The sequence below is a fragment of the Meriones unguiculatus genome, chromosome 16 (genome assembly GCF_030254825.1).
Source record: "Meriones unguiculatus strain TT.TT164.6M chromosome 16, Bangor_MerUng_6.1, whole genome shotgun sequence".
Classification (NCBI taxonomy): domain Eukaryota; kingdom Metazoa; phylum Chordata; class Mammalia; order Rodentia; family Muridae; genus Meriones; species Meriones unguiculatus.
This window is the reverse complement of record NC_083363.1, coordinates 44,398,654-44,417,465: the sequence shown is the minus strand read 5'-3', so window position 1 is coordinate 44,417,465 and position 18,812 is coordinate 44,398,654. Positions and strand designations below refer to the sequence as shown.

The 18,812-nt window shown below is 40.4% G+C and overlaps 1 protein-coding gene across 8 annotated transcripts in view; it reads left to right on the top strand.

The window, feature by feature from the left end:
• Pkhd1 (PKHD1 ciliary IPT domain containing fibrocystin/polyductin) overlaps positions 1-18,812 on the top strand; it is a 453,258-nt gene that overhangs the window by 4,239 nt on the left and 430,207 nt on the right. For all 8 annotated transcript variants that reach the window (XM_060369714.1, XM_060369715.1, XM_060369713.1 and 5 more), the window contains 9 exons: positions 20-97; positions 671-812; positions 5,183-5,291; positions 8,824-8,881; positions 13,226-13,304; positions 14,138-14,212; positions 15,437-15,501; positions 15,974-16,013; positions 17,734-17,804. In XM_060369714.1, coding sequence (XP_060225697.1) covers positions 20-97; positions 671-812; positions 5,183-5,291; positions 8,824-8,881; positions 13,226-13,304; positions 14,138-14,212; positions 15,437-15,501; positions 15,974-16,013; positions 17,734-17,804 — 717 coding nt within the window. The remainder of the gene's footprint in view (positions 1-19; positions 98-670; positions 813-5,182; positions 5,292-8,823; positions 8,882-13,225; positions 13,305-14,137; positions 14,213-15,436; positions 15,502-15,973; positions 16,014-17,733; positions 17,805-18,812) is intronic.

The following is an 18,812-nucleotide window of genomic DNA, read 5'->3' as shown; positions in this document are numbered from 1 at the left end:
TATCTTCTCATATTGACAGACCCCTACGTGAGTTTCAAGATTGAACCTGCAGAAGGAAGCCTTGCAGGGGGAACATGGATCACAGTTGTTTTTGATGGTAGGTTTGGGCTTTCCTGAATTTGAGTGTTGGATTTATTGATCTGAAGTCCAAAGAAGTATGAATCCTGGCTGCCTTGTCTAAGAACAGCTCTAAAGAAGTGCCTGAGTGGGGTGAACACATTGACCCAACTCTGTCTCTGCAGATGCTAACTGGCCAGAGCCACAGCAGAGGCCACTGTAGCATCGGTGTCCTCCTGTTGGGATGCTTGGAAGACGATGAGCTGACATGGAAGTGCACAGCATAGTTCTAAGTGTGGTCTTGGCTGTTGCCCTTGCAAATGATTCCATGTTAGGAGCTTCTAAGCCATGCCTTACCTTACATACCCATGTCCACCATGGCACAAAGCAACTTGGAAGGCTGAAAAACTCTTTCCTAGGGAGTAATCAGACACGAAGAGAGAAAAAAAAAATTGGTAGGCTCATAAGAGAACTTTTGTAAAACACTGTCATTGCTTTTGGAAATGAGTGTTCATGTTATCCTCAGGCAAAAGCAACGTCTTACGTTGCCCCCCTGTGGCCAATGTTTGCATTGTCCTGTGTATCTCAGCCTGCGCTTTCTCCCTGTGTTTAGGACTGGAGACCCGCGTTCTTTACCCCACCAACGGCTCTCGGCTGGAGATAGACCTGGTGAACGTGGCAGAACCTGCCTTAAGGATCCCCTGTGATGTCTCTCCTGTCTTTGCAGATTTGCCTGTGGTGACATGCCAGACAAGGTACACTTGTCTGAAATACAAAACCTGTCAGGGCGAAGGGGTTCTGCTTTTCTCTGTAGCTTTGGGTGATAGGTTAGACAACTCCTGCACTGACTGCTGTTATCAGGTGTGGCTTTAAAAAAACACCTTCGAATATGCTCCTATGCTTTAAGAAAGACCTTTCCCTTTGATCTCTCTTGGAGTAGGAAATAGAAACATAAAGCTGTGGCCATGGCAGAAAGGACAAATAAAAGAAAATAGAAATTACCACGATCACAAACAAAAGCCATCACCCACCCATGTTCTTCTGTTTTGTAAAACTTCAACTTTCCTTTTTTACTTCTATCTTTGAGCTTATAATAAAAAGATATCATTTTTCCCGTTCCTTTCAACCCTCCAAACCCGCCTACATACCCTTCCTTGCTCTCTTTCAAATTTATGGCTCATTCCTCCATTTATTATGTATGTGGTGTGTGTGCATACATATATATCCCTAAGTATAACCTGTATAAGGTTACTTGTATGTACGTTTTCAGGGCTGACCATTAACACTACACAATCAACTGCTGTGCTCTTCCCTGGGGAAGCCCACCTCTCCCACTCTTAGCTCTTTCCAGGTACCTGTAGCTCTTTGTGTAGGGTTGGGGCCTCTTGGGCTTTTCCCCATTCATTTTGGCATGCTTATTGTCCTTGTCATCTCATGGTTAGGCAGTTATGGCAGTGAGACGTTATGGGTCTACCTCCTGACATTATAAGAGACACAATCTCACAGCAGACTCCCTGACCCTCTGGCTCTTACGATCTTTCTAAAGGCCTCAGCATGAAGTAAATGAGTAATTAATAAATGGGAAACATCATTATTTACATTGTCATGGGAAAAATAATGCATAGATTCTAACCTTTCCTTTTTATATCTAAGGTGTTGTGCAGTCAAGAACTGAACCTGATCAAAATGAGAAGGATGAAACTATATGGAGTCAGGGAAGAGAGTTGAAACAGTCAAGAAAAAGGAAGGAAAATGAATCTATTAATACATAACTGATTGAGCATTAGCTACTCTGTGACTTAAAAAAGATTATATTTATCTCTTGCCATCTACTCTATTTGGGTGTTAGTTCTTTTTGTTCTAGAACTTTCAGAGATTCTATTAAGTTACTAACATGTGATCTCTCCAATTTTTAAATGTAAGCTCTTTGTGCTATGAACTTGCCTCTTAGAAACCCCTTTATTCTATCCCAAAAGTTTAGGTATGTTGGGTTTAATTTAGTTCTAAAAATGTTTTAGTTTCCTTCTTGATTTCTGTCTTGACCCACTTTTCATTTAGTAGTGAATTATCCCATTTCTGTAAGTTGTATACATTTTGTTTGTTTGATTTTTGGTTGTTGTTTGTATCCAGCTTTAATTTATAGTGGTCATATAGAATGCAGGATATAATTTAATTTTTTGTATCTGTTGAGGCTTGCTGTGTGTGCGCAAGTATGTGGTCAATGTCAAAGAAAGTTCCATGAGCTGTTGAGAAGAAAGTATATTCTTTTGTGTTTGGGTGAAATGTTCTGTAAATATCTGCTATGACCATTTGATTTATGATATTATTTAACTCTATCATTTCTTTGTTTAGTTTTTGTCTGGATAATCTGTCTATTGGTGTGGGTGGTGTATTGAAATCTCCCACTATCACTGTGATTTCAGCTATAGTAGTGTTTCTTTTATGAACTGGGTACCATAGTGTTTGGTGCACAGATATTTAGGGTTGCAATATCCTATTGGTAAATTTTTTTCCTTGACGAGTATGTACTGTCCCTTTCTATCTCTTCTAACAAGTTTTGAAGTATACTTTGCCAAATATTAAAATGGCCATACCTGCTTGCTTCTTGGACCTATGCTGGAAACCAGCTCCAGCTGCAAGGGCTAAGATCCCAAGATGGAGAAGGGGCATTGTTGACTTTCAAACAAGTGGCCCAACTTGTTTGAAATAGCTCAACTCATCTTTATTTATACAGTTACAATCCTGTTCGCCTAAGCAGTGACATCATTGATTACTTTATTTAAAAAAAATAACATCAGCATTACATCACCCCCCTTATTACAGAAAGCTCCCAATAGTTTTCCTTCCTGTTTGCCCCCTCCTGCTGGGTCAATTACCCCCCCCCCAACCATATTTTGCACTACAAATCACAATTTAAGCATGCCAAAATTAAATATCAAGCCAGGCATGTCCTGTGAACATGAGCACATACCCAGCTGGTAACAAATGCGGTTACAGAGACAGATTAATCATTTATGGGAATAAGTCCATTCATCAAATAGCACACCTTTGTCACACTACTTTTTAAATTGTAGACATAGATGGGCCCAATGAACCAAGGAACCTTTCCTTGTATGCACCTATCAGTGTCTGATACTGTCTTTCTAAGAGCCATTTTTAAAGTCTCTATTAATCAGTCACAGCTTTAATTCTCTGTTGATCAGACACAGCTTCCTCAGAACAGTTATGCAAGCAGGAACCATTGTTCTCCACAACTGCCACAGGCTTACTCAGTGTGACTACAGCTGTTTTTCTAGGGACATAATTACATGTCCCAAAATACCCAGGATTAATTGGCCACATCTGGAATATCAATAAAGAGAGAGGAAAGGAGGGTTTTATTCCTCAAAAGAGTGTTGAGAAAAACATGGAGTCATCTCCAGGGTTTTCCACCTGCGTGATCCCAGCCTTGTCTGTATCCAACAAAATGAAACTATATTGCTATAAGTTAAACAGCATAGCAAAAGCATGGAGAGCTTGTAGCATATGTGATCCAGGTAATTAGCATAGAGACCACCAAAATTCACCACAGGTCCTTGTCAAGTGGGAAGGGGGACCCTAAGGGCTTTGCCACAGTAGAGTCCAAAAGGTTTCCATGGGCCTTGCCAACGTAGAATTCCATCAGCAAAGCACTCATACACTGTTCCCTGAAGATGCTAATGGCAACTGCCAGGGCTATTTGTTTAGAATATCTTCTTCCATCTTTTTATCCTGAGGTGATGTCTTTGACAATAAGGTGCATTTTTTGGATGCAGCAGAAAGATCAATTCTGTTTTCTAATTCACTATATCACTATATTAGTCTGTGTCTTTTTATTGGGTAATTGAGACTATTAATATTGAGCATTATCAATGAGCAGCATTTATTAATACTTGTTATTTTTGCTGTTATATTGTGAGTTTCCTCCGTTCTTTTCATTTATTGTTCTGGAGTTACATATTCCTTGTGTTTTCTTGGGTATAGCTAATCCCTTCATACTAAAAATTTCCTTCTTGTGACTTTGTACGGCTGAAATGAAAATTTTGTTTTACTGTTGAGTGTTTTTCTTCCTCTATCTATTGTGACTGGTAGTTTTGCTGGGTATAGTAGGCTGGGCTGGCATCTCTCATCTCAAAGAGTTTGTTGAACACATGTCCAGTCCTTTCTGGCTTTCAGAGTCTCCATTGGGAAGACAGGTGTTTTTCTAATGGTCCTGCTTTTACAGGTGACTAGTTTTATTTTTTTTCCCTTGCAGCTGTTAATATCCTTTCTCTATCCTGTACATTTAGGAATTTCTTTTGTGGTCCAGTCTGTTTGGTGTTCTGTATGTTTCTTGCTCCTTGATAGGTACCTCCTTCTTTAGTATTGGAAAATTTGCTTTTATGATTTTGTTTAAAATATTTTCTATGCCTTTGACTTGTGTTTCTTCTCTTTCTTTTATTTAGAAATACTTATTTTTTTAGGGAAAGATTTAGTCTTTTCACAATGTTCCAGATTTCCTGGATATTTTGTGCCTGAAGTTTTTTTTTTGTTTTGTTTTGTTTTTTTAATTTTTTTTTTTTTTAGATTTAACATTTTGTTTGGCTAATGTATCCATTTTTTCTATCTTGTCTTTGATGTCTGACACTCTGTCTTCCATATCTTGGACTCTGTTAATGAGGTTTACTGCTGAGTTTTTGTTTGACTTCCTAACTTTAATTTCCAGTTTTGTTTCAGTTTGGGTTTTCCTTGGTGATTCTAGTTCTGCTTTCCTGTCTTGAAATGTGTTCATTACTCCATTACACAGTTTCATTGTATCTTCTTTAGTGTCCTTGAACATATTCATTATTGTTATTTTGAAGTACTTGTCTTGTGCTCTTAAAGTCTTATAAGTCCATAATTCTGAGACGTAGGACCTTTTAAATTAAGTTCAAAGGATTTACAACAACAATTACAATTTCTCTTGGTAAGGACTCAGCCTTTAAGTGGAGTTATGGTGAGTAGCAGATCTAGGTAGGGATGGTGAAATATAGAGCTCCATTTTACAAAGACAGGGAGGAAGTGTGAAGTGGCCAAATGGGGGCTCCTGGGTTTTTTATTCATAAATATTTCTGTTTTCTGTCCCCAGATCTCTGCCATCAGAAGCATATGCAGGTGTGTACTCTCTGGAGATACGCTCTGGGGAGCGAGCACTAGACATGCCATGTTCAAGTCCACCAGAAGGCTGTACCTTCAAGGTGGGTTCTAACGATAAAGATGTGTATGTTTGACTGGTCGGATAGCATGCTGTGTTGCCAATAACGAGTTACTAGCCAATCAGCATGTCTGCTTTAACAGGGAGGAAAACATATGGAGAGAATGCTAGGGTTTCTCTTAGGTATACTGTGCAGTGCAATGCTCCCATATTTATGATGGAGCCATCTATTATGCTTGCCATATTCTCAGGCAGTATGTGTCAGAAGCAGGATTTGAAACATCATGTGACTGTGAAACCACACTGAATGTGAAGCTCACAGAAGAGCCACTTACGCTGCCTTTGTGGGCAAGTGTCATGTTTTCAGCAGATAATGAATGTTAGGCTACGAAAGGGACTCAAAGGCCCCAGGTCTTTGGGGGCACTGGCGATGGCATACAATCTTGCTACCCTTTGCTTCATGACATCTTTTGTTGGCTGCCGTTTCTAACAGTAGTCTGAGAGCACCTTTGCTGGTGGAATCCTTCTTTGAGGTCAGACAGACCCAGAAGGAGAGATGGGGAGACCGAGAGCAGTTTCCTTTAGGCCAGTGTTCGATCTTATTTAATTTAGACCCTTAATACTTAGGCTGAGCTTCCTTTTATGTTTGGTTCAGCCTAAGATCTAGTTAGGTTTATAGTGAAATGAGCTGTAAAAGGGAAACTCCTTTTACCAGGCTCTCATGAAAGGGGGTCCTCCAGCAATGTTTCTGGTGGAAAAGAGCTCTGTTTAAGAGCAATAGAGAATAGAATGTAGTCACTAATTAATGCTCTTTTAGAGTTAAGACACCACCATCCTAAACTCTACTCAAATCCCATCATATAGACATCAGCCTTTTGAAATTTGAAATTTGTTGTCCAATCACAATTAACAGTTTGATCCTCAGCCCAAGGGAATATTATCGCCTGAAATTTTGTCTCTGTAAGTATGTAGTAGAAGGAAGAAACAAATTCTTTATTGTTATGAGCCCTCATATCACACCTCTACCCTGGCTCAGGGACCGTCATAGATGAGAAGTGTCTGGGCAGCCCTGAATCGCCAAGCTCCCTTTACCTCAGGGAGTAGGTTTCCTACTTGTTATAAAGATCCGCAAGCACAAGAGGTTGGGGGTGCTCACTCTCTCCAATTGCACATTAAAGCAAACTGGTCCACCAGTGGCTCCACTAACTTGGTGAGCCGATGAACTATCACCAGGGGATGCAGTTAATGAGAGGCACTTGAGTGAAATCAAATGCATTGTGCCTTTCTGCTTTGGGACTGGGACTAAGAGAACCATGGGTATTAAAAATTAATTCCATCTTGCCCTCCCACTCCAAATAGCCTGCTGCGGGCACTGACAAGTCTGAAGAACTCAAGGAAGGTTTATCAAACAGCTGGAGGCTGTGACTTTATCATTCTAATCCACCCATCTTTGGCCCACCTACCTTCCTATCTTGCGGTTGCTGACCTCACCAGGCTCAAGGATGAGCATGTAGGAAGCCTGCTTTGGAAGCTTATTAATTTCTCACTGTTCTATCTCCAGCCTGGTGGGTGACCAGAGGCCCGTTTCTCTTAGAAAAAGTGCCATTTTATGTTACATGAATGCAGAAAAAGAAATCACGAGTGAAGATGTTTCTTGTGGTTTAACCCCAACTATACACAGCACTCTCTGAGAAATGAGGACGGAGCACTAAATAAATCTGTATCTTCCCCACTAGCTTCTCGAAGAAGGGCAGATGGCATGGTAGATCTTTTTTTCAAGTTGGAAACCTAGAAGTATGCCTCTTTATTTGCTTTGAAGTCGATTTGACATCTGCCTCAGTTTTTAATGAGTGCAAGGGAGGGCAATAGCCACTTTAAGACTCTACTGGAAGTCACGTTGGTAGGAAGGGCCCCTCCATAGGAGATGAAAGGCAGAGTGCAGTCATTGGGTTGGAGGCGAGAGCTAGGGTTGAATGTTTGGCATCATGTGTGGAACTGCATGAATCTTTCTCTTCTGTGGAGATCACAGCCAGCTCCTAATCCATGAAGCCACAGTAGTCGTATCTGGACACCCCCGACTGTGCATATTTTCTGTGAACTAGTTTCTAACCTTTTCCCGGAAAGAATGTGAAAAATGGCCTTGATGGCAGATTGTACTGCTGTGTGCATCAATACGTAAACTCCGCACTCAACAGGCCACCATCGGCTTGGCTGAGAAGCCTGTTCATTCCCGATGCCTGATTAGGGCTGTTGATTAACCATGGTTATTGTCTGGTAATAGTCTCCCTGGGAATTTGGACTCCCAGGGAGCTGGATGTAGCCCAAACACAACAGTTTGCCGTAGTTTGTTTTCCAAATGGGAAGCATCGTAGATTGTTTAGAAAGAAAGCAGCCTGGGCACCGAGTAAGAGAAGAGGTGCTTAAGTCTTCTCCTGAGTGAAACATTAACTCATGGGTCAAACCATGGCCTGGTCAGTCCAACCCATTCTTTATGTGTCTCTGTTTCCTCACGTAGCCTGGTATGAGGCCTCAGTGGAGTCATCTTCCACTCTTAGCCTGACCTAAGTGCTTGTAGGTGAGATGGGCTTCACAAGTTCTCTCAGTCTCCCTTTCCTTCCCAGCAGTATGTCAGCCAACCAAGAATGGGATATTAGATGTATTGGCAAGAATGCAAATGTCTCTGACATCTCAGGCTAGGCAAAGGAAAGCAAGCGCAATGGCGATAGGTATTGATCATTGACTGTGAAGCTTGAAGCTAACATGTTGTGCTTTAAGAAAGGGACACAAACAACTCCACATTTGGCTAAGGCTGAGGATCTGGCTTGCTTCCATGTATGTGGACCTATCTGCATTGCCCACGTGGCACGCTGGGGTTGGCTACCCAGAGGCTATTTAAGCTGTGGGCTGGCTTTCCCCAGGGTCCGAGGATTGTTCAAGGTTCCTGAATAAACTGCATTGAAAAAAAAAAAAAAAGAAAGGGACATTGCAAGTTGTTTTGGGGTTTCCGCTTCTCCCATCAATAGTGTTTACCTCTTTTGTGTGTGTGTGTGTGTGTGTGTGTGCGCGCGCGCGCGCATGTGCCTGTGTGGCCTTGATGAACATTTGGCAGTCAAGGGAGAATCTTGGGTTTCTGTCTTTGGGTTCTATCTTGTTTGAGTCAGCGTCTCTTTGTTGTTCAGAGTGTCTCTTGTTGCTACCTCCCACATCAACCTAGGAAACGAGGGTACAGCAGATGCACCTGACTTTTCTTGGGTTATGGAGATTCGAACTCAGGTCTTCATGCTTACAGGGCACAAGCTTTATTCACTGAGCCATGGTTTAGCCCTGACTTCCTTCTTGAAGAACAGTGCTCCTTCCCAGTTCTTGAACATTTTCCCACAATGCAGGCACCTTCTGTGTTGTTTTTTTTTTTTTCTTCCAATTTTACTCATGTATGTTTGGCTTATTATTTTATATATTTGCTAACTGACAATAATTCCTGATTTTCCCTAGTGCTTTATGGGGACTAGTTTGTGGCTCTTGTGCTCAAGTATATTGAAATGAAATGCTCACTTGTCCTAATACTTTCTAAACAGTTTTCCAAGGCTCAGACCCCCATCGTGTATCAAGTTAACCCACCAGGTGGAGTTCCAGGTAAGGAATCTCCTATTAAATATGATTAATCGTGGACCTTTTTGCCAACCTTGTTGCAAACTCTTCTACCAGTGTGTGGTCAGTTTAGCTTCTTATCTGATGTTGTTTTTGAAAATAAGCTTCAGCTTCTAGTTTCTTTTTAAATTGGTTTGTTCTTCCCTTTAGGCACTTTCGTTCTATAGCTTCACTGATAACAGGAACAAAAAAAAAATCCAAAACATAATTAAAAAAAAAAAAAAAGAAAGAAATCCAAAGCGTTTGATACAGGAGACTGGGGGAGATAGAAATCCTCAGCACTCAACTTTATTACCACCTATAATAGTCCATTCATACTAGGAAGTCCTTATTGAACCCTTCCTGTGTGCCACTTTACATTCTTAACTCTTCATAGGCATTATTACTTGAGGGTAACAAAACCACGATGCTATAGTAACTATTATTATTTCTGATTTTGAGGAGGAAAAAATGAGGTATGGTTTGTTTAAAGCAGCGGTTTTTCAGCCTTCCTTAATGCTGCGACCCTTTAATACAGCTCCTCATGTTGTGGTGACCCCCAAGCACAAAGTTATTTCATTACTACGTTATAGCTATAATTTTGCTACTGTTACGAATTGTAATATAAGTATTTGATGTTCAAGATGTGTAATATGTGACTCCTGCAAAAGGATTGTTTGTCCTCCCCCCCCCCAAAAAAAAAATGAAAGGTTGAATCCAACAGGTTAAGAAGGGCTGTTCTAAAATTCTATCAATTAAAAGCAGTGTGGCTGAGATTTGAATCTAGACAAAACTGGGTCTGTACCATTTTGCTGTTTGTGAACTGGTACTGGATACAGCTCGGGGCACTATTAGCCCTGATGTTTATCGAGAGGATTTGTTCATGAGTTAAGAGAAAGCCCAGATGAATGTACTTGATCTTAGTCAAAAGAGTCAGAAAAGATGAAACCCATGAATCTCAGAGCTAGGAGAGTGGAAGAGGAGGTAGTTATGTAAGATAAGAGATTTACATAGAAGAAGAGGACACTCTGAAATAGGTCCAGTAACTTTGTATGTCTTCCTTAAAATCAAATAATAAACACAGCTTTGTATATGTGTGTGTGTGTGTGTGTGTGTGTACTTTGCTATCTTTTTATTGGCAAATTACTGTATGTATGTATGTATACACACATGTATAGTGTATTTTATTTGTTCTATATTTCCAGAAAGGCATACATAAGTGAACATAGTTGCTAATTAAAAATTATTACATTTACCTGTATACTAATGATCAGTGTATGTACATGTTACATTTACTGCTATACTAATTATTAGTGTGTGTGCATGTGTGTATGATGTACATGAACACACGTGCCACAGTTGGTGCATGGTGGTCAGAGGACAACTTTCAGGTGTTGGTTCTCTTCCTCTACCATGTGGGCCCAGGGGTGAAACTCAAGTCATCATGCTCCAGGGGAAGTGCCTTTGTTTACCCACTGACCCATTATGCCAGGCCAAGGGGCCAGCTTTTTAGGTATGATTATGTCAGAGTGCATGATGTGATCTAATCATTTTGATGTGGTTGACTGTTCAGATAATCAGTATGAGTATCTACGTTACAGACAATGTGTGTAAATTGTGGCATGCGTGTCAATAAAATGCATATATGTGTGTACTGAAACTGTATTCCAGAGAACAAGAATTTGGCATTTTCTTCCTGCACAAGGCTTTCCCAGATTAACCAAGGCATGATCATGTTTTATGAAAAAGAATGTGAAGTGTGAAAATTATAAGCAGACATTTGAGTTCCTGCCGATTGTGTGTGGGAAGCCCCAGTGCAGGGGGAAGAAATCTTATCCTGACGAGGGCTGAATAAGGAGCTGAGAGAGATGTGACGTGGGCTGTCAGCTGCTCCCCAGACCTGTCACACCTGCTTGTCTCGCTGAGGTGGAGTTGTGCACACTGTCGCTTCCACCTTTGGGGGTAACGTTTGGTGGCTGGCCCTGTCAGAGCGGTCCCCCAAGGCACGATCCACATGGCTGCATCTTCGCAATCACTTTCTAGACAATTACTCTCATTTCATTTGGGAAGCTTGCCCAGAGTAGCAGCCAGAGACGTGCGGGAGGAGGTAGCTACTGAAGAGCCGGTTTGATTTTATGGGTAGTTGGATTTCTGTATGTGCTTAACAGTCCTTCACTGTGACATGGAATCCCCAGGGACCGCGTTCTATTTTGCCCATTTGTCAGCCTCTGCTCGGTGTCTTTGTTTAGGAACAAACAACCAAAGAGCCCACAGGACTTTCTAATTTCTGTAATTTAGTATTTGTTTTCAAGAGGCATGTAACAAAGTTTGTTAATGTATGTATCTATAAAATATATGTGTGTGCATGTGTGTATGTATGTGTGCTTCTCATGGGGCTAGGAAACCAATGATGTTGCTTTGTTGGCACATTAAATAGCCATTTTTTTAGCATCATCATCAGCAGCAGCAGCAGCAGAAGTAGCAGCAAGAGCACCACAGCAGCCGCAGGGAATTTGAGGTTCCATTCTTTCCAAAAACCTTTGTCTCCGTCATTAAGATGGCACCGTGTCTCCTCATCCACTTGAAAGGCTCAGTGATAGGCACGCGATGACTGCAGATGGAAGTCCCCTCTTACTAACGACACACAGAACAGCATGAAGAGAATACACAGATAATGATGTTGTTCAGCAGCTTTCAGTGCTCATGAGGACACTCCAAGTTTTCTGGACGCAGCAACCCTAAGCACCACAGAGATAACTTTTTCTCCCAAGTTTTGAGGTTTTACTGGATTAACAGACACCTCTCTCATCTGGGAAGCTAGCTTATGATATTATTACTGCCAGATCATTATGAGTATCATCATGGGCTTATAGGCATATGACATCATACATGGCTTACCCAGTCTTTGCTGAGTGAGCAACATAGGCCTGTTATCCAAACTTCAGCCCTAACTCTCTTGCTGTTTTGTGCTTGTTTTTATTTCCTGTCCATTAGGCTCACAATGGACTTTTATCTTTTGTACTTTAAGATATGGAAACTAATTAGGATCCTAGAAGACAAATTAGAATGTGTGATGGAGCCTCTTCCTGTGTTTTTTTAAAATTTTGTTTATGCAATTATATTAGTTCTTTGAGAATTTCACACAACATATTTTTACATTTATCCTCTCTTCATACTCTTCCCAGGTTCACTACTCCCTTTCCTACCTATACAGTTTTACATTTTTTATTTCCTTAAAATAAACAAACAAACAAACAAGCAAACAAATGAGCAAGCAAACACACACACACAGACACACACATACACCAAATACAATTTGTGCTGCCCATATACTCTTGGGTGTGTGGTCTTCCATCAAAGCATGATTGAGTTACCAGGGGCCACACTCATAAAGAAAATTGACTATCCCTCACCCAGAAGTATCGAATTGCCAATAGTTCCATGTTTAGGGGTAGAGTTTCATGCTAACCTCTCTTACTCCATGGTGGGATTTTGTATGCTTTGAGCATGCACAGATTTTGTGCATAAGCACTGAACATTTGTGCAACTGCCTCATTGTGTCTGGAGAATGCTGTTTTTCCTAATCATCATCCTGGTCTTTTGCTCTTACAACTTTTTTTTAATCTCCTTTTCCACAATGACCCTTAAGCACCTGGTGCCTGGTGTGTGTGTGTGTTTGTGTGTGTGTGTGTGTGTGTGTGTAACATGGGTATCGCCAAATAGAATAGAGCTAAGTACTCCATAACCCTTACTAGTTGTACAATTGTAAATCTCTGTTTTAATTACCATCTACTGCCAAAAGAAACTTCTCTGATGAGGGTTGAGAGATATGAAACATAACACACACCACATATAGGATATCATATGATATTCAATGTGTGCATACATTGTATAACATTCATATCAAAATATGCATATCTGTCTCCTCAAACATATCCCTTATTTTTGAAGAAACTCATTATCTGTATTTTTAAAACAAAGTACATTGATGTTATCTAATTGTGAAACAGAATCAGGACTTATTTTTCCTATCTAACTGGAACTTAGCTGTCATTGGTCAACCTTTTCTTATTCCTCCCTCTCACTGATTCTTCCCAGCCTACGGCAAGTACACTCAAATTCCATGTAATCAATATGTTTAGGTATTGTATTATTTTCGCCTTTCTAGTGTGTAACACTGACCACTGGGTTCTGGCACTCATTTTACATTTATATGGTTTACTAAAAATGTTAGTGTTATACCTCTGTGCCTCGTTGGATAGATGGACCAAACTAAAAGCAAGCAGGATTTATGCTATATGTTTGGAGTTGGAGCTAATCACGTCACGGTTTGAACTCTTTGTGACACAGGAGAACTAATACACGTGTGTGGCTGGATCATCACTGACCGGCTGGAAACGTTTGATCCAGATGTGGACTACATCGACAGGTAAGCCTGTTTGTTCCTGTGTTCACCTGGTTACATATGTGCTCGATGGTACCCCAGGGCCAGCTTCTACTACAGCAGCAAACTGCAGAGCACAGAGCTGCTACTTTCCGTGTAGTGTGGTGGTGTGTAATGCTTATGAACATGGCGTTCCTCATGGACATGTTAGAGGTATAGGATGTTACTATGAAATCATCCGTGTTTGGGAGAGGAAGACCAGAGTTCATGGGAAGCTTTGGACAACTGATGTCCCCCCAACATATCCTTATATAGTGAAGATTTATAATTTACCCAACTGTCTGGTGTCTACACACTGGTTCTAAGTTTTTCTTCACCCCTGAATATCTTAGAGTCAGTTTCTATTGCTTCTCACATTCTTTTTTTGAGTCTTCCCTCCATTTCTATCATTAAGAAGTTGTCAACTTCATTTTCTAATAATAATAATAATAATAATAATAATAATAATAATGACTTTTACTGGGGGAAAGAAAGTCCAAGTATATCCTTAGCCAATGTGCTGTCTTTACTGCTTGGTCCTATCTTAGCCTCAGTCTGGGATCCAACTTTTAAAGGTGTAGTTAAGACACAAATTCTATAACTGTGCAGACCAAATATGGAGAAAGGGTAAAACCTCCACGTACAATGCAGAATCATGGGCTATGAGGGTACCTCTATTCCCTGAGAGAAAAGTAACAGTCTCCACCGAGCCCCTGCAATGGTACCCTGCAGGTCCAGAGGAGAAAGTTCAGAACATTCTGCCTTTGGCAACCATGCTTACTGGGAACACTGTATTAGTGTTTCTTGTCTTTGTTTTTTCTATTTGCCCATCAATACAGCCCATTAATCCTGGAAGCTGAAGAAGACAAATGGCTTACTCCTTGTTCTCTTATAAATAGGCAGACAGGAAGCTGGTGAGTATATTTTCTTTTTTTCTTTTTTTTTTTTTTTTTTTTTTGCTGTTACTCTTTTCTTGTGTGTGCTTTCAGCTTGTTCTATATGATAACCGTATACACATACACCCATCACTTAAAAAAAACCATAAATCACTTGTAATAGTTATCTCTCTTATTTTTAGACTTAGAGGAAAAAGATGAAAGTATCAGCGGAAAGTAAAAAGTAAAGCAGAATCTAAAACCTCTTGTGAAAATAGCTAGGCACTGCTTATTAAAGACGTGCTCCACACCAACACTTGCCCAGTGCTCTACACTGAAGTCAGTCAGTTATTTTATATGTGTGGTTATTAGTCTCTGCAGATGAGACTGGGTTTTACAGAGATCATGCAGCAGACTGGAGCCTGTAATCCTTTATGACCAAGCAGCCTTCAGAATCTATCTCCTACCACTGTAACTATAACGACCAGGAAATCAAACAATGCTTGAAACATGTTTTTTCCCCTTTTTAATGTGCTTCTGGTGTTCATGCATGTGTGTGCATGCTTACATGTGTGTGGGCATGTAGGTATGAGGCTTTACGTGTACATTCAGGTAGCTCACATTTAATGTATGGAATCGTAATAGCTTGACTTCCAATCCTGTTCAAACAGACAGGCCTTCTTAATCAAACTCAGAGCTCGCTATGGCCAGTCTTGTACACACAAAGTCCCATCCTGAAACTTTAAAAATAAGTGTCTATACACTCTAGGTATTATTGCCATAATTTGGCAAGATTTTTACTTAACTTTCAACTAGATGGGTTAGTTTTCCTTGAGGCTATAACAGGAGTTGTGTGCTGTGGGCTGCCTTCTTGGGATGAGTATTTAGTGGAGCCAAATTCTGTACTGTGGTTCCTTTCTAGTGTCTTCAGTTAGCCTGGGATTGTTTTTAGTTCACATCTTTTGATGGTTTTATTATGTTTGCCATAAAACAGATTTTGGAAAGAAAAAAAAAAAAACCGAAACAGAAACCAGGAATAAGTTGACCTTTGTTTGCCAGACTGTGCCCACACTGTGAATGTGGCCTGGGGCTTGAGGACTCTGGTTGGCATTATTCTATAGATTATCTTACTATACATACCTTCAGTATGTATCAGATTTTTTTCTGGCTATTTTGACTCCTATATATTGCTTTCTTTACAGAGCTGAGAATTTTCAGCAGTTGTCTGGTTATTCTTACTTCAGCATGTTTTTCCCCCCTCAGTTTTCCCATCCAGGAGGAACATGGCCTTGGGACTGTGCAGTGTCGTGTGGAAGGCGATTACATTGGTCTGTTTTAGAACTATCACCCACGAGAAAATAGTTTCTTCCTTGGTATCCAGAAAGGCAAACAAAAACATATTCCCTCTATGGTATTCCTGTGACTAATAACAACTGCTACCAAAATAACTTCTAAAAAAAAAAACAGCACACAAACATCTTCATTGTAAACTAATTTAATTGTCATAATCAGTAATTTCACTTTACAAATGATTGTGTTGATAATGTCAACTTGTGTTGACATTAGAATTTAAATCATGCCTCATCTAAATCTAGGCACAGGGCTTTTATTTGTCATACATGTGTTGTGTCCAATTATTCATGAAAACCTCTGAAGTATTTACCTGGGCAACTTGAAAGAGATTCCAGGGGTGGCAAGTAATGATGATGTTATAGGTATGGGCCTAAGGTAGCAATGTCTTGGCCCAGGGGAGTCATGCTCAGTCCTAGACCCACCCATGTCTGTGTCTTTGTGTTTCAGGTTCCCAGAATGTTAGTTTCTCAGTATTTAACAAAGGGAGGTAAGTAACCAGAGCAGACAAATCTGTCTGTGTCTGGTGTCGTCTGTAACCTCCTGGGCACTGTCTTTAACCTTTACAATTTCAACTGTACACCAGTAGGATATAGCAAATCCCCCACACCTCTGATTTCTCTCCCTTGAGTGAGCATTGTTCTGTCTTACCTTTGGGCATCACAGAGGCATCACAGAATTTTAGGAGTTAGGCCTTAATTGCAGTGAAATCTGTAGCTGTCATGGGTATTGTAGGTAACAGTTTCCAGAGACACGCTGCATCATTATAGGACTTGCCTTCTTCAAAATAGAGAGTTCACATTTCATCATTCTTCAGAGACACAGATAAATTAGGATTCTGGAATTCTGTGTGTGTGCCCTACTTCTTGTTCTGGCAGAAGTTTTTGCCCTTTAAGTGCATTCATTGTTTGAAATTAATTTCACTGTGATTATATCAACCTGTTACATATAAGTGCACAGCTCAAAGTATGGATTTGTTTTCTCTTTCTCTCCTCTCAAGAACAAAACTCACACACGGTATATACTCACTCATATAGATTTATAGGATAAACCTACTAAAATCTGATCATTTAAAGAAACTAATCAAGAGAGAGGACCCTGACTAAAACGCTCAATCCCCATTCCGAAAGGCAAAGAGGATGGCCATCAGAAGAAGAAAACAGGAAACAGCCTAGGAACCTGCCACAGAGGGCCTCTGACAGCCTCTGCCCTGCAGACTATCAAAGCAGACGCTGAGACTTATGGCCAACTGTTGGGCAGAGTGCATGGAATCTTATGTAAGAAGTGGGAAATAGTAGATTATGGAGAGGACAGGAACTCCACAAGGAGGGCAACAGAACCAGAAAATTTGAACACAGGGGTCTTCCCAGAGACTCATACCCCAACCAAGTACCAGGCATGGATATAACCTAGAACCCCTGCGCAGATGTAATCCATGGCAGTTTAGTGTCTAAGTGAATTACATAGTAATGGGAAGAGGGACTGCCTCCGACACAATCTGATTGGCCTGCTCTTTGATCACCTCCCCCTGAGGGGGGAGCAGCCTTACTAGGCCACAGAAGTTGACAATGCAGCCACTCCTGATGTGATCTGATAGACTAAGATCAGAAGGAAGGAGAGGAGGACCTCCCCTATCAGTGGACTTGGGGAGGGGCATGCATGAAGAAGGGAGAGGGAGGGGAGGGGACTTATGGAGGGATACAAATTGAATAAAGTGTAAAAAAAAAATAATAATAAAAAAAGAAAATCTTAACAAACTGAGCATATAATGGGAATTGTCTTCCATGATAAACATCATTTATAAACATCATTTACAGAAGAACTTGAAAAAAAAAGAACAAAACTAATCAACTCTATTGTAGGAATCTCCGGTATCTGTCTTTTCAGTGTGAGAATCTACAGTATCCACTTACGTATTATAAGAATCTATTATCTAGTGTACATTAGCTCAGTATCAGGCCCATTTATATTTACTGTTGCATTTAACATTTATGACATCCTATAAAATAGAGATTATTTCAGTACAATAATTTTATCTACGAGAAAACAAGCTTGAATCCACTGATACTGCTTTTGCGTTATCAAAAGGAGCTGTTCAAGTTGTTAAATATACTGGAGGTTATTCTGTGAACTTCCTTCTAAGCAGTCAATTTTTTTAAAAACACAAATGTAGGTGACATCTTATCAAAAGCCTTTATTTTCCTTTGAAGGTCAATTGTGCACAAGAAAGCCTGGCTGATCAGTGCGAAGCAGGCCCTGTTCTTGTACCAGACATACTCAGGTACTCTCTCCCTTCACCCCTTCTTCGTCATCCTTTCCCTGACACTGCAGTCAGAGTTAGACTCTCCTTTTCTTCTGGAAGTTTCTCTGTGGCCATTAGCATGACCTCTTGGTTCTGGCTGAAATTAAGTTGCTTGTATTTGTGTCAGCTTTGGTGCTTGTAATCCTGCATTGTTTACTGATGTTCTGAAAAATGCATCATTAAGTGCCTTAGTTCTTGCACTTTCTTCACGGCTTGCTTGCACGCAAATGTAGATGCCGCAGCTCAGTCATGAATTATGGCCTCTTGACGCAAGCAAGAGATGAAATAAACATGCCGTTCATGAAGCTGCTGTCCGTATAACACAGCATACTGTTTTTCAGTGAACTCTTTATTTTGTAAGCAACTTCTTAGTTTATTTTCCATTATAAAATAACAGGAAAAGCATAGAAATAGTATAATATAATAATCAGATAAAGGTAATTTAAATTAACTATTATTAAGTATAGATTGTACATATTTATGTTGCACTTTTATATTAATTTTTGACACTTTATTACTGTTTCAGAGTTTATATAACAATTTTTAGTCATTTTGTTTCCAATTCCCTTCTTTCGTCCTCCTCCAACGGCAGCATAGTAGCTTTACATGAACCAAACTGTCCTTACAGTATATGTCTATGTCCTTGCAGTAGCCTTGCTGGTGTCACTACGTGGCAAGTTTCCGGCACCAGTACAGTCTTATGGGGCGACTGATACAGATGTGATCTGTTGTTGGCTCATGCACTGTCAAGCAGCTTTTGACTGTATTCAAAGATTGACTGTAGACTTCTATGCAAAGTCTGTGGCTATAGACTGAATGAAATAAAGAGACGTTGTGCCTTCTTCTATGTTCTGAAAAGTAACAGGAGGAAGGTGGCACTTCCTTCTGGTTATTCTCTGCATATATGCACTCATTCAGTGGTTTATGACTTCCCTATTCTGATGCTAAGCTAAGCACAGTGTGGCCCTCTGATGGGCAAGCTCTGAC